The 15,784-nt window shown below is 41.5% G+C and overlaps 1 protein-coding gene across 5 annotated transcripts in view; it reads left to right on the top strand.

Moving 5' to 3' along the window:
* The window catches only part of ACOX3 (acyl-CoA oxidase 3, pristanoyl), a 66,430-nt gene that overhangs the window by 40,489 nt on the left and 10,157 nt on the right, over window positions 1-15,784 (top strand). For 3 of the 5 annotated variants that reach the window (XM_032767218.2, XM_075066615.1, XM_075066614.1), the window contains 5 exons: window positions 590-712; window positions 1,897-2,017; window positions 3,846-3,968; window positions 4,825-4,938; window positions 14,119-14,234. In XM_032767218.2, the coding sequence (XP_032623109.2) occupies window positions 590-712; window positions 1,897-2,017; window positions 3,846-3,968; window positions 4,825-4,938; window positions 14,119-14,234 (597 nt within the window). The remainder of the gene's footprint in view (window positions 1-589; window positions 713-1,896; window positions 2,018-3,845; window positions 3,969-4,824; window positions 4,939-14,118; window positions 14,235-15,784) is intronic. The other 2 variants (XM_032767219.2, XM_032767220.2) reach the window with 2 other exon arrangements.

The following is a 15,784-nucleotide window of genomic DNA, read 5'->3' as shown; positions in this document are numbered from 1 at the left end:
GAAAAATGCCAATTTGTCAAAACCATAACTGTTCACTGGAGAGGGTTGATTACAACAAATTTCTCAATCCAAAGAAGTTTTTAAATTGTCAAAATTATGTTTGAAATGTAAAACTCCAGTCTTCTGGTTCAGAGTGACTTTTCATTTAAACTAATTATGGGAGGAAATAAACAAAAACAGAATCAAAACATTTCAAAATTATTGAAATGTTTCAATTGACCCGAATTATTATTATTATTATTGACGGGATGGGGATTTTGGTTTATGAAAAGTTGACTTGTCTTGATTTGGGATGGGATGTTTTTGGTTTTTTTTTTTGAAATCTCTAATTTTTGTGGGACAGGCAAATTGTTTCACATCCAGCTCTAATTACTAATTGAACATAACCACAAACAATATAGTCTGTATTTGGATAGGGTATTGGGGGGTGGGAGGGCAGATGCTTAATAATTAGAAGATTGAAGTTGAAATATGGTCGTTTTCTAGAAACTGAAACAATATACCATAGGGGTTCTGAGTATCCTTGGAAAAGCCCCTAATAATATGTATATATCAACCTTCCCTCACACAGATTTAATTTTCATTCCAGCAGTGGCGTCTGCTTCCCTATCTGGCAGCTACATACGCCTTAGACCATTTTGCCAAGTCTTTGTTCATGAACTTCATAGAATTTCACATAGGCCTTCTGATGAAGGATAAGAGTCCAAGACAGGTGAGATGTTTATACATTTCCTTTTAATTGCAACTCGGGTTTTCAATGCACTAAACTTCCAATTATTGAACAAATGACCTGTATACAGAAGTGGCTCAGAAATGAGGGGAAGAGGGGAGAAATGTTAGTGTTAAAGGCCAGGAAAGCAGTTAATTGATTACGGGTTTATGTTCTGATGACTTCAATGGGATTTAAGCATACATTCAAGTTCTTTCCAAAACAGAGATGTTTCTTCTTGAATGGGGGCCTAAGTAAACAGACCCACATCCTCTATGGACTGGTCACTGCACCTTCAATAGGCTCTTGCAATATGCACTACTTATACTAAACAATCTGTTCCACCTTGTATTTAGTTGTGACACATAGAGTACCTTTCCCAGACCTGAAGAAGAGCTCTGTGTAAGATCAAAAGCTTGTCTCTTTCACCAACAGAAGTTGGTCCAATAAAAGTTATTACTTCATCCACCTTGTCTCTCTGCATTGCCTTAATGAAGATTCAGTTTTGGTCAACTGAAATTGACACTGCATAAGATACATGACAGAGAGTTTCTGTCATAAGCCAGAACAGTATCTTTTCAGAGTCAGGCTCAAGTTTGCAATTGAAGTTAATACATTTGAAAATAATTTAACTGTAAAATATTAACATTTCTGAAATGTGGGTTAAATGAGCAGTACAATGAATTTCTTGGCAATCTCTGTAAAGGAAATATTTTTCTCTCTTGGCACCTGTATAGGGCCTGACTCTGACCAGCATAAGTGGACTATATAGTTTTTTTATTTTCTTTTTGTAAATAGAATTATTTTTGTAATAACTTAAGGTGGAATTCACCCCTGTGTCAAGGTCTGCACAGTGACTGTTTATCACTTCAGTCTCGCTTAAACCCTCGGGCTTTGTGCAGGTCAAGTTAAATGGTGTATATGCCTTGCACTCTGGTTAGTGTGTATTACGTCTCCTTTTGTGACCAGTCCATAGAGGATGTGGGTCTGTTTACAGCTCAGAGCTAGAGAGCCTGGCTCTTTTTTGTTCAAGAGGTATTCAGGCTTTTAATACCTGGTTCAATCCCTGGTCTTGATAAAGACTGTGGCAGTCACAGGGATGAATTTCACCCTTAGTTTTTTGTGTGTACTCTTGAACTTGTTTTGTTTAAAAAACATTATTTACCATTAGCTTATTTTTTACAAAGGCTGAAATTGGACGTGAGATTCATGCCTTGTCTACTGGTGGTAAACCACTGGCCTCCTGGACTGCCCAGCAAGCAGCCCAGGAATGTCGAGAAGCTTGTGGAGGACATGGTTACCTGGCCAGTAAGTTACAAACTCCTGAACAGATACAGTCCGTTAAAGATTGTTTGCGCACATTTCTTTCACAGTTTTTGTTGTGTAGAAATGTATGCATCAGTGGCAGTAAGTTTTCAAAAGGGCTTTGGTCTGATCTTCCTTTTTACAGATTGTGACGGTGTCCCCAGGGTACAACCTGGAGCTGCCAGACCGCTATGCCCCCTTAATCCTCCAGCCTGGGCTGTCTCCCACAGTGCTATGCCAGTGACAAACAACCAACCCCTCCAGGTGCTATTATCACTCAGCCATCAGCATGTGGAGACTCATACCCAGCAGTCACCCCAGAAATATACTATCTTTCACTGCTCAAGCCTCTCTTGGACAGTGGAAGCTCATTAATTAGTTTGTCACTCCACCAAAGGGACGTGCAACAGTCCTTTTAAACCTGAGCTGAAATTTCCCAGGCACTTTAACCAAAACCACACAGTTTTAGGTAAAATATAAAACAGATTTATTAACTACAGAATGATAGATTTTAAATGATTATAAGTAGCAGACATAGAGATCAAAGTTGGTTACATAAGAAATAAAAATAGAAACGCAGTCTAAATTCTAACTTTAACAGACTACGGCCATGTCTTCACTAGCACTTATGTTGGCAAAATTTTTATCAGTCAGGGTGTAAAAAAAACATCCCCTTGAGCGACATACATTTTGCTGGCATACGCACTCGTGTGCACAGCGCTATATTAGTGAGAGACCCCCCTCCCACCAACATAGCTACCGCCATCCATTGAGCTGGTTTTATTATGTCAACAGGAGAGCTCTGTCACTAAGTTTGTAAGTGTAGACATGGCCTAAGTAAGATCTGAATCAAATAGCTCTTCTCATCCTAATACATGTTACAGGCAGCTCACAGTCCTTAATACACAGGCTAGATTCCCTTCCCAGCCTGAGACCAGTTTCCCCAGTTCAAACTCTTTGTCTTCCAGATGCTCTCCCAGGTGTTGAGATGGGGGAGGAGAGAGGCCAAGTGATGATGTCACTGTTCCCCTTTTATACTTTCTTCCAACTGCTAGAAAGATACTTGCTGTGAGGTAGGGGTTAGGTAGCCCTCATTGCATACCTGCTCTCTCTGAGAAGCCTCTGGAAGAGTGGATTCTTCCTGATGGGCTATCAACGCCTGTCTGGCCAGAGATACTTGCTTCTTTGTTGCTACTGAAAGGCTAGCTGTGGGCATTCCCCATTTCACAACATATTTCAGTAACACAGAGCAGTATTTCATAACTTCACATGCAATGATAGCACATATAATTCAACAGGATGTTAATGTTCAACAGATCAAAACTTTTTAAATGATATCTCAGAAGGCATTGTCTATACAAAACATATCATAATCTTATCACGGTGGTGAAGATGGGGGTTCCAGGGTACTATTTTGAGGTATGGAGTGTCACACAGATCCAGTTTGCACATGCAAAATCTGCACCCACAAAATGAATTTCAGGTGCAAAGTGTAATATTTGAACTGGCCATGAGGCAGTTACAACTATCCAAAGTGCCATTGCAGTTCATTTGGAGGAGAAATATAGATGCAGATGTTGCACATGCAGATTGCCCTCATAAAATGGATATTTTGCTTCTGAAAATTTGCCCCCATGTATTTAGTTTGGTAAACAAAGGGTAACTTTTCAGCATCATCTGTTGATAATAATAATTATATTGTATTGAAAACTGATTCAGATTTCTTATTTTTTTAACTCACAAACTAATTGTTTCCAAGTTCTTTTGACCCATATTTGTATAATGATTGAGTAACATTACGTATTAAAATTTGTGACTTTTCTTTTAAAAGTGAATCGTCTAGGTGATATTCGAAATGACAATGACCCAAACTGCACCTATGAAGGAGACAATAATGTTCTGCTTCAGCAAACCAGCAACTACTTACTGAGCTGGGTGAATGCTAAACACCAAGGTTAGCATGCAGTACTATATCTTGTTTTAGATTTAGTGGTGATTTGGTAATAAGACTAGGAGATAATTCATACTGACAGAATTTATTTATGTAATCATTATTTGTAGATCATAAATAACGTTCTAGGTACCTTCATAAACAAATGTCTTGATCTCCCTCTCTCTATATTTCTGTTCCATCAGTCTCCACAGTATCTGGACCTCGTCGTAACTAGTTGTTTTCCATGTTATAAGTAGGTAGTTTTGAAAAATTAACATGATAAAAAGTAATGTAGGGCTTGATGCTCTATCTGCTAGAGATTCAAACTCCCAAGTCCACTGGAAGTCATTTGAAGCTTTCTGCACCGAGTAGGGCAGGGCTTTGTGGTCCTTGAAAAATAATATAAAGGCAATCTATCTCCTACCACCCTTATATGCATTAAATAGCATCTGAATCCGTGTCAGTCATTCCAAATGAACTATGGTACTAGGCACTGAGAGTACAGGTTGCAGAATGTTTAGCCTAACTGAATAATTTTAACGATAGCATTTTGTTGTTTTCTGGATAAAAGATCATGGGACAAATTTCTGGCACAGATTCTGGCCAACATCTTCCAGGTGTGGAAAACCCATTCATGGGTATTGAATCTACAATCTCCGCTCCACTGGGAGCTTGCAACTAGCCAGGTCAGCTCCTCAGCACTTATTCACCTCACCTCATTCAGCTGAATCCCCACTAGGCAGTAATAAGCTAAATATTTTGGCATTTCAGCACCTGGCCTATCAAGAAAGAGTGAACCTAGCCCTAGGATAGTGTTTTACCTCAAAATACTCTGACACCGACTTTGTAACAAATCAATTCATCGTTGGTATTCCAGATAAAGCTTCTGTTGCGTCCCCTCTTGGATCAGTAAACTTTTTGGAAGACTACAATCATATTCTTGGCCAGAAATTCACAGCCTCTAGTGTTGAAGATTGCATGGACTCCTCAGGTAGCCATTTTCTATTTTCTCAATACAAATAGTTATTTTCACTCTGTCCCTTCCCCCCCAGCCAGCTGATTTTTCTTCTCTCTCTCTTTGTCCATTCTGTGTTTTTCCACCATCTTTTGTAAGCAGACAGCTTACCTATAAGCATTAGAGATTGAGTGATGCATCCGAACGCACACCATTCAAGAGAGCTCAGACTATGGCACATCCTTTTAGACAACACGCCCTGCATCTTGGCAGGGGGTTACACTAGATGACCCTTGTTCCATAGAATCTCTATGTATAGTAATTCCATGCTCTAATAAGAATATAACAGTAGAAATCTATTATCGACCACCTGACCAGGACAGTGATAGTGACGATGAAATGCTAAGGGAGATTAGAGAGGCTATCAAAATTAAGAACTCAGTAATATTGGGGGATTTCAATTATTCCCATATTGACTGGGTACATGTCATCTCAGGACAAAATGCAGAGACAGAATTTCTTGATATTTTAAATGACTGCTGCTTGGAGCAACTGGTACAAGAACCCACAAGGGGAGAGGCAACTCTCAATTTAGTCCTGAGTGGAGCGCAGGATCTGGTCCAAGAGGTAACTATAACAGGACTTCTTGGAAATAGTTACCATAATATAACAACATTTAACATGCCTGTGGTGGAAGAACACCTCAACAACCCAACACTGTGGCATTTAATTTCAGAAAGGGGAACTAAGCAAAAATGAGGAGGCTAGTTAAAAAGAAATTAAAAGGCACAGAGACTAGAGTGAAATCCCTGTAAGCTACATGGACACTTTTCAAAGACACCATACTAGAGGCCCAACTTAAATGTACAGTAAAAGAACTAAAAATGAGTCACTGTGGCTTAACAACCATGTAAAAGAAGCTGCGAGATATAAAAGGGCATCTTTTAAAAAGTGAAAGTCAAATCATAGTGAGGTAAATAGAAAGGAGCATAAACACTGCCAAATTAAGTGTAAAAATGTAATAAGAAAAGCCAAAAACGAGTTTGAAGAACAGCTAGCCAAAAACTCAAAAGGTATTAGCAAAATGTTTTTTTAAGTACATCAGAAGCAGGAAGCCTGCTAAACAACCAGTGAGGCCCGTGTATGATTGAGATACAAAAGGAGCACTCAAAGACAATAAAGTCATTGTGGAGAAACTAAATAAATTTTTTCTTCAGTCTTCATGGCTGAGGATGGTAGGGAGATTCCCAAACCTGAGCTGTCTTTTGTAGGTGACAAATCTGAGGAATTGTCACAGATTGAAGTGTCACTAGAGGAGGTTTTGGAATTAATTGATAAACTTAACAGTAACAAGTCACCAGGACCAGATGGCATTCACCCAAGTGTTCTGAAAGAACGCAAATGTGAAATTGCGGAACTATTAACTATGGTTTCTAATCTGTCCTTTAAATCAGCTTCTGTACCCAATGACTGGAAGTTAGCTAATGTAACACCAATATTTAAAAAGGGCTCTACAGGTGATCCCGGCAATTACCGACCGGTAAGTCTAACGTCAGTACCGGGCAAATTAGTGGAAACAATAGTTAAGAATAAAATTTTCAGACACACAGAAAAACGTAAACTGTTGAGCAATAGTCAACATGGTTTCTTAAGGAGAAATCGTTTCTTGCATCTATTAGAGTTCTTTGAAGGGGTCAACAAACATGTGGACAAGGGATCCAGTGGAGATTAGTGTATTTAGATTTCCAGAAAGCTTTTGACAAGGTCCCTCACCAAGGCTCTTACGTAAATTAAGTTTCATGGATAAGAGGGAAGATCCTTTCATGGAACTGAGAACTGGTTAAAGGGACAAAGAGTAGGAATAAAAGGTAAATTTCAGAATGGGGGGTAACTAGTGGTGTCTCAAGGTCAGTTCTGGAACCAATCCTATTCAACTTAATTCATAAATGATCAGAAAAGGGTAAACGGTGAGGTGGCAAAGTTTGCAGATGATTACTAAACTGCTCAAGATAGTTATGACCAAAGCAGACGCTGTAGAAGAACTGCAAAAAGATTTCACAAACTAAGTGGATTGGGCAACAAATGGCAAACGCGATTAATGTGGATAAATGTAAAGTAATGCACATTGGAAAAGTAACCCCAACTCTACATACATATGATGGGGCTAATTTAGCTAGAACTAATCAGAAAGAGATCTTGGAGTCATTGTGGATAGTTCTCAAGGACATCCACGCAGTTTGCAGCAGCAGTCAAAAAGCAAACAGGATTAAAAAAAGGGATAGAGATAAGCCGGCAGGATATTTATTGCCTTATATAAATCCATGGTACATCACATCTTGAATTCTTCGTAAAGATGTCTCCTCTCTCAAAAAGATATACTGGCATTAGAAAAGATTCAGTAGAAGGCAACTAAAATGATTAGGGGTTTGGAATGGTCCCATATGAGGAGGATTAAAGAGACTAGACTTTTCATTTGGAAAGAGAGGAGACTAAGGGGGGATATGATAGAGGATATATAAATCTATGAGTGATGTGCAGAAAGTGAATATTGGAAAAGTTATTTACCTTGTTCCTTAATAAGAACTAGGGCCACCAATGAACTAATGGGCAGCAGATTTAAAACAAATTAAAAGGAAGTTGTTTTTTTTACCCTAGCAACACATCAAGCACATAACGCTTCAATGAGCTATTGACTCCTAGATCGTGTATGTCTTAAAAGAGAACTGAATATTGATGGCATCTGTTACATGGCTATAGCCAGGATGGGTAAGGAATGTGTCCCTAGCCTCTGTTTGCAAAGGGTGGAAATGGGTGGCAGGAGAGAGATCACTTGATTTACCCGTTGTTCACTCCTTCTAGGGCACCTGGATTGGGCCATGTCGGTAGACAGGATACTGGGCTGGTGATGACCTTGGTCTACCAGTGTGGCATTCTTATTTTTTCTAACCCGATGATTCTATGATCCCTAATAGCATGTGTCCTCTGGCCTATTTATTATGATATGGTGTGTTATCCTGACTGCAAGAGAACTAGAGGGTAAATTAATTCAGATTAAAAATGAATTAACTTGATCGATTGGGTGTTTTTATCCTCCTTTGCACAGCTCTTGCTTTTGGTTTCATTCCAAAGCAGACACACTAACAGGTGCTGTTCATTGTGACTACCTGTGACTCTGTGGCCGAGAGAAGTGCTATGTCCTTTCAGCCAGCTTTTTAGACAGCAAGGGAATCCGACAGAGCTGGTTTAAAATTTTCATTGTATGATTTTTTTGGCAAATATTTGCTGTTTTCAGCCAACTTATAGAGATGATATTTTTCAAAATAGTAAGATACTATATGAAAATTTACAGAGTTTCTGTATTATTCATCCAGCTCTGGATCTGATAAACGCGACGCTGAACATTTGAATTCTCACCTGATCCAGTGTTTTTTCTGACGTTCATCTGACGAAGTGGGTATTCACCCACGAAAGCTCATGATCCAAAACGTCTGTTAGTCTATAAGGTGCCACAGGATTCTCTGCTGCTTTTACAGATTCAGACTAACACGGCTACCCCTTTGATACTTTCTTTTCTTATAACATATTCTCCATCAAATTGCATTTTACTATTTATTTATGTTGTGTGATGCACATTGCAATTTACTAGGGACCAAATTTTCATTTCTTAATATGTCTCATTGGCACAAAACATGCAAACTGAATTCTAGCATGAAATTGCTAGACAAAATGGTTTCATGCAATGTTGGCTTGCATGTATTCTTCAAGTAAAGTGTTATTCTTGTTCCGCTAAAGTTGTTTTTGTTGGTAGTTGTCCTCCAATATTGTATTGTTTTTAGAAAAGGCCATGTCTACACTACAGATTTGAGTAGACTTAAGTTACGTCAATTATCATAAACTGCTGTAATTACATCGCTTGTGCATGTTTATACAATGCTTCCTGCACCGAAAGAGAGAGCAGTGCACTGTAAATAGCTATCCCACTGTGCAAATCATCACCTTCTCCTACTAAGAGTTCTAGGAGTTTTCTCCATCCCAAAATTCCCGGGTCTTCCAATGCATTTCAGACCATTTTTCAACTGCCTCTGTAAACTTTGCGCCTGCCATCTCTGCCTGAAAGCATGGATCCTGCACTGCTCACCAGTCTAGTGATAAGTGATATGAACTGCTGATCCTGCAGTATTTCATGAGCTGTTGTGTGCCATGGAAAGAAACAATTCAAGATTGGTGTTGGTATTCACGGAACAGCTGCACACGATGGATTGTTGCTACTAGACTCGGGAAACAAGCACTGAGTGGTGGGATCAGATTGTGATGCAGATATGGGATGATATGCAGTGGCTGCAGAACTTTCATATGCATAAAGCCACCTTCCTTGAACTCTGTGCAGAGCTATACCCGCCCTACAGCACAAGGACTACAAAATGAGAACTGCCCTCACTTTTCCTCATTCACCTCCTTATCTGACAGAGGCGCTCTGCCAGTGTGTAGGAGCTGGCCTTCAAGGGCACATCTGTGTCAGCAAAAGAAACAATACACAGAGTCAGTATTGTGATTTCACTCATAGTCTTTAATCATAAAAGCATAAAAGTTACATACGCCTCTTTCTCACTTTTTCTTGGCAAGCACAGCCAGAGCTCTAATCATGGTGAGTTTGACCCAAGGGCGTATGTGCAAGATGGGACAAAGGATCTGGGTGGTTTTCGCTACAAGCGCCTAGTAACACTATTCTGAAAAAAGAGAACTAGATAACTAAGCTAAGGGAATACTTGCAAAGCAAGTGAGAGTTCGAACAGTAAGAAAGAACTGAACCATGGAAGCTGCTAAGGGAAAAAATTTCTAATGACCCTGCACATGGCATGCGCACACACCTGATTGGAATGGATGTGAACAACACATCTCGAAGAACAGCAGTTACAAGAAGATGAGTAACCGTTTTATCTCTATTGAGGATTCCCAGGAGATCCTAGTGTGCATTAACAAACTGTTTTGCAAGACCTGCACTGCATAGCTGCCCAGGGAAATGTGAAGCAGATGCAAACAATACCTAGTGTTGTTAATTTCAGTCCCTTCCCCACATGCACCATGTAGCAAAATAAAAGACACCTCTACCTTATGCAACCATGCAGTATCAAAGTAAAATGAGTACTCATCAGAGCTCCCAACTCCTGCTTCAGGCACACCAGAGCTGGACTGCTGGGCCTGGCTAGAACACTCTGGAGTCAAAGAGGTCCTGGCTTGCCATGCCACCAGACGAGCCTGTCGCCTGTCCCACATCCTTCTCCAACTCGACCTCCTTAGGGCTGACTCTGCTGGCTACTGCCTCCAGTCCCCCCAAAGTATCCACAGGGCTCTTGGCAGGGGAGGTGGGGGTCACTGCTGAGGATGGTATGCAGCTCCTTGTAGAAGCAGCATGTTTTTGGTAGCACACCAGAGCAATGGTTGGCCTCTCGTGCCTTCTGGTACACCTGCCTTAGCTCCCTTATCTTAGCATGGCACTGCTACGTGTCCCTTTTTTTTCCCTTTTCATCCGTGCCACGAGTAATTTGCTCATAGGTGTCAATGTTCCTGTGGCTGGATTGGAGCTACAACTATACATCCTCCTCTCCAAACAGACCCAACAGATCCAGCAATTTCCATTGTACTCCACGCAGGAGCCTGTTTGTTGCGGAAAGCCAGCATGGTCAACTGGGAAGATGCGATATGAGCTGTCCACTTTGAGCAAACAAGAGGTGGAATTTCAAAAATTCTTTAAAGTGGGAGGAGCACATGCCTGAGTACGTTTGCAGACTAGAAACTGCTTACCAGAGTGGTCACGATGGGCATTGTGGGACACCTCCCAGAGGCCATTTAGGGTAACAAACAAGTTACACTGACACTGTGTCACTGTAACTTTGTCCCAAAAAGCTCTATGTCACTCGTCAAGGTGGTTTTATTCTGTTGGTGTAGCAGGAGAGTTAAATCAGTAGGAGGAACATTGTTGTGTGTACACGTCCACTGTTTTGTCTACAAAACCTGACTTTTGTTGACAAAACTGTGTAGTGTAGACAAGGCCAGGGACTCTTATATGGGTCAGATCTCCATTTGATGTAATTAGACTGGGGTCTTGAAATAGCTTTATAGGGAAAGTGCATGTGAGTTAGAACAGTGTAGAGCAGGGCAACTTTTTGAATAGTACAATATGCACAAAGTATGTCACTGTGTAATAATTGTCTTTGGTTTGGTTGGAAAAAATGGAGAAACAGTGAGAAAAGAGCTTAAGCAGTTGGCTTAGTTTTCTCTGCTATACTCAGATTAAGAAAGACAGTACATGCCATTCCCACGATCTTATTGCTGCTATTTACCCAAATTGGCCCCTAAGGGGAAATGAGAGGGAATTAGATCTATATGAGGATTTAAGACAAAAGTGAATCTATAAAACTGAGAATTTATTGTGGGTAGAAATTTAACCTTAATTTATAGATGTCATTAACAGGCAATCTGCTTGTTTCCTGGAATCCAAATAACTGCTTCAGTGCTTAGCTAATTGAATGAAGAAATACTGGGATTACTGCAGTCTCGGTAATGATGCAGAGCTCCAAGTGAGATAATGCCTCAATAGTTATGACAAAAACTTAACATCTGACTAGCTTCAAAATGCAAAGGCTTAGAAGAAAGACTTGCTGAAATGATTGTTTGTTTTGTCTTTGTGGTAAAACTCAAGCTTGTGACATGCTGGACAGCACAAACTAATAACTAAGCACATTTTTGTCTCATCAGTTAATACCTACTGAAGCAGCCAAATCACAGTTGGAAAAAAAACTAAATCTGTTCATCTGTATTAATTTTCTATTAGAAGTAATTTAATAGCATTGGACTAAGTCTCTGACTAGGATTTAGGCCCCACCAGGATTTAGCCAAGGGTATGTCTACACTGCCGGATTGGCGGGTAGTGATCGATCTATCGGGGATCGATTTATCATGTCTACACTAGACATGATAAGTCGATCCCCAATCGCTCTGTCGACTCCTGTACACAGTGAGAGGTGGAAGCGGAGTCAATGGGGGAGCAGCGGCAGTCGACCCCGCGCCGTGAGGTAAGTCGTCCTAAGAAACATCGACTTCAGCTACACTGTTCTCGTAGTTGAAGTTGTGTGTCTTGGGTCGATCCCCCTGCCTAGTGTAGACCAGGCCCAAGAATCACAGAGATGTAGAACAGGAAGGGACCTTGAGAGGTTATCTAGGCATGCCTCCCCCAACCCCACCCCATACTGAGGTAGGACCAAGTGTACCTACACCATTCCTAACAGGTGTATTTCTAACCTGTTCTTAAAAGCCTCCAATGAGAGGAATTCCACTACCTCCCTAGGTAACTTATTCCAGTACTTAACTATCCTTATAGTTAGAAAGTGTGTCCTGATACCTAACCTAAATCTCCCTTGCTACGGATTAAGCTCATTAGTTCTTGTCCTATCATCACTAGACATGGAGAACAATTGATCATCATCCTCTTTATAATAGTCCTTAATGTATTTGAAGATGGTTATAAAGTGCCCCCTTGGTCTTCTTTTTCTCAACACTAAGCATGCCCATATGTACACTGTAATACCTGCTTCCCTAATAATCCCAGAGTGCTTTAAAAATTTAACAAACTGCTCTGCAGTGGTTACTTCACTTGCCACTTAAATACAGCCACATATGGGTGGAACATGGCAACAGTTTAATGGCATATACAGTCACGCCACAACTTTTAAAGGCTCAACACACAAGATGTTGGCTATCCTCAATGCAAGGAGATACACAGCACCTTTCAGGATTGAGCTTTAGAAGAGGAAGAGAAAATACTTTATGAGATTGAACCAGTAGGAAGGCAGAATATAAATAATAAACTGAGAATTTGACTCTGTTACAGGAAACAACCCATTCTTGTGAAAAGCGTCATGGGATATTTAATGAATGTATGTGGGCAAGACCTTGTTTATTCTTATTTCAAAGACTATGGTCAGGATTCTCTTGGCAACTTTGCCCCAGTCAGGCACTTCAAAGTTGCTGTTCTGTGGCAATGAGTTGCCAGCAGAGCATTCCCTTAGCAAAGGGCAACTCTCCAGTGGTCACAAGCTGGTGGAGGTGGCATAGTTCCTCCTGTGAAAGCTGCCCACACCCACCTCCAGGATGTTGGAGAAAGGGTGGTGAAGGCTGAAAGCAGGGAAGGGTCATGGCAGAGCGGAGCTTTACTATGCCTGCCTTCCACTGACATAAGTCATTCAGGGACCTTACATCAGTGGGATAAGTTAGACCAGCTCCTCATTGCTAGGGTCAGGTTGCAGAGAAAAAGGGTCACAACTGGCTCCCTGACAACTTTTTTTTAATTGATTTATATAAGCCTCTAACAGGAATCCAGTGTCTGTCCCAAATAACATGTGTAAACGGGTGGCTTTCATCCCTGCGGCGCCTCCTATTGGTTACTTCGGGAATTAGCTCAAATTCCAGGTCGGAGCGCCCTCTGCAGGCCGGTGATCCGCCTGTCCTCTGCTCTGGCCCCGTGTCCCTCCCTGGACTCCAGTGCCCTTTTACATGGGGTTCTGCCCCCCTGGCAGTAACTCCTTTCTCTTTGGGGTTTCCCCCTCCTGGGAACCGCCCCCCCCCATCCCCACTTTGCCTCAGTATTGGCTACTGCTAGTCATTGTCTAGCCCCACACCCTGGGGCAGACTGCAGTATCAGCCACTCATCATCAGCAAAGGGGTTTGGACCTGCTGCCTTGGCCTACTCTTGGGTTGCACCCTACAACCCCAGTACCTCTTGGCCTAATCCTAGCCCACAGCCTGGGGCTTTCCAGGCAGGAGCTCCCCAGCTCCTCTGCCTTTCCCCAGCACTGCTTTACTCTAGGTACCTTGTCCAGTTCTATGCAGCCAGGCCCTTCTCTCTCCACAGGCAGAAGGAGACTGTCTGTGCTCCTGGCTTCTCTGCCTTTTATAAGGGCCTGTTGCTCAGTTTGGGGTGAGGCCCCAGCTGCTGCCACTTCCCCCAATCAGCCCAGCCTAAAAGGCTGCTTTCTCCAGCCCCAGCCCCTTCTCTGGGCTGTCTTTAACCCCTTCAGGGCCGGAGCAGAGATCCACTCTGCTACACATGAGTTTAGAATAAAGTCAGTTCTGTTTGTGATTACTAGCAATAGGAGCATCAACATGCAATATTTCAGTTTTCCTCTCTTTACCACGTGGAAAATTTCTTCTGTCTTTCAGTTCCATTAGCTGCATATAAATGGCTGGTTTGTTACCTGCTCCGAGAAAGTGCCCTGAAATTGAGCCACGAGAAACAGACTGGGAGTAGTGATTTTGAAGCAAGAAACAACAGTCAGGTAACAATTTATTCAAAGTCCTACCTTATTTACTGTCTGTTTTCCTCCAAGTTTGCCAGCTCTTGTTTCCTTTATCCTTCTGTCATTCATAAAGCAGCAAATCATAGTAACTAATAAAAATGATTCCCATCCATGTGCATTGTATTAAAGGAGGACAATTAGGATCACTAAAATCTTTCAAAACGTAGTTTCCGTCAGAACCGTGCAGACATAGTTGTGTAATAAATTCAAATTAATCTTAATTTTTAACTCCTCTTTTGAAGATTATATCTACTACTATTAAATTCACTACCACTCCTAATTAGTACATCTACTTATTATGCTGCATTTGTGGCCAAATACATACTGTAGGAAAGAATCCTGTTCTGGCAGGTAGATGGACTAGATGACCTAATAGGTCTTTTCCATCTCTAATGTCTATAATTCAAATGCAGAGCCCTCATGACAGATACCAGACTGACAGTACTGGAAAGTGAAAAGGAAACATTGACAGTCATACCACGAGTGGATCCACTGTCCCCTAACAAGATTTTAACAGCCAAGGAGGGCATGGCTCCAAATCACAGCCTGCAGCACTTCCCCATCCATCTCTCTCCTCAGTGAACAAAACTGGCCGGAACCCAAAGCACAGAATTCTTGGCATTTGTTATTCCTGAGGGGGATCTGCTACTGGAGGCAGCCAACCTTACCTGCAAAGTACATTGAAAACTTACAACAAGAAACACTCAACTCTGTATCCAAGTAGAGAAGACCTGGCTTCACCCAGGCTTCCACCGCCCAGGATAGCTCTGCTGGTTGGGACTTTGCAAAAGCTATGGTAGAAGTAACCACCATCAGAGCCTTCATCTGAGCAACAGCTTAGAATAAGAGATAAATGTCTACTTTGCTGGGTCAGTATCAGATTGTGAACAACATGTCCCCTGGCTGGCGCTTACTACTGACAGCATAAATACAACTATGATTCCATCTGGTGTGGCCCATTACCCAATGACTACGCCCCTTTAGGAATGTGGTGCATAGCCAAGTGTGTTAAGAAGCTGAGCAATATAGAGGTACCCTGCCCTACTTCTTCCTTGTATTCATTAGACTCTCTTCCCTCCCTACAATGCTTGTGCAGCACAGGGGAGGATTTTTCTTGTAAATAATGTTCATTAAATACATCTGAAAATGATTAGCATCATGAAGCTTTGGAGACCTTTGTAGATTTGATTTTAAAACATCAGGGTGTGAAGAAGCGCTTTCTGTCAACCCCTTGGCAGAGAAATGATGTAGTGTTCAGTCATGCAGCAGGAGATCTGGGACAGATTCCTGGCCTATCCCTGGGCTATGGTGAGTTGAGAGTTCACTGGACAGCCCAGGGTAGCAGGGGAGGAAATGCTTTGTATCACTCATCTGTGATGTCTCATGCTGACTGAACAGGATTAACAGGCTCAGAAGGGAGTCCTGTCCATTTGTTCTCAGCCACAAAGTTAATAGGAAAAATGCAGGACTACAAGACTGGGCTTATAAAGTAGGAAGAAGTCGTGGGTGGGGGGGACTCATTCTCAAGG

The sequence above is a fragment of the Chelonoidis abingdonii genome, chromosome 5, assembly GCF_003597395.2.
Source record: "Chelonoidis abingdonii isolate Lonesome George chromosome 5, CheloAbing_2.0, whole genome shotgun sequence".
NCBI classification, from domain to species: Eukaryota; Metazoa; Chordata; order Testudines; family Testudinidae; genus Chelonoidis; species Chelonoidis abingdonii.
The sequence above is the reverse complement of the archived record's forward strand: the minus strand, read 5'-3'. Positions and strand labels throughout refer to the sequence as shown.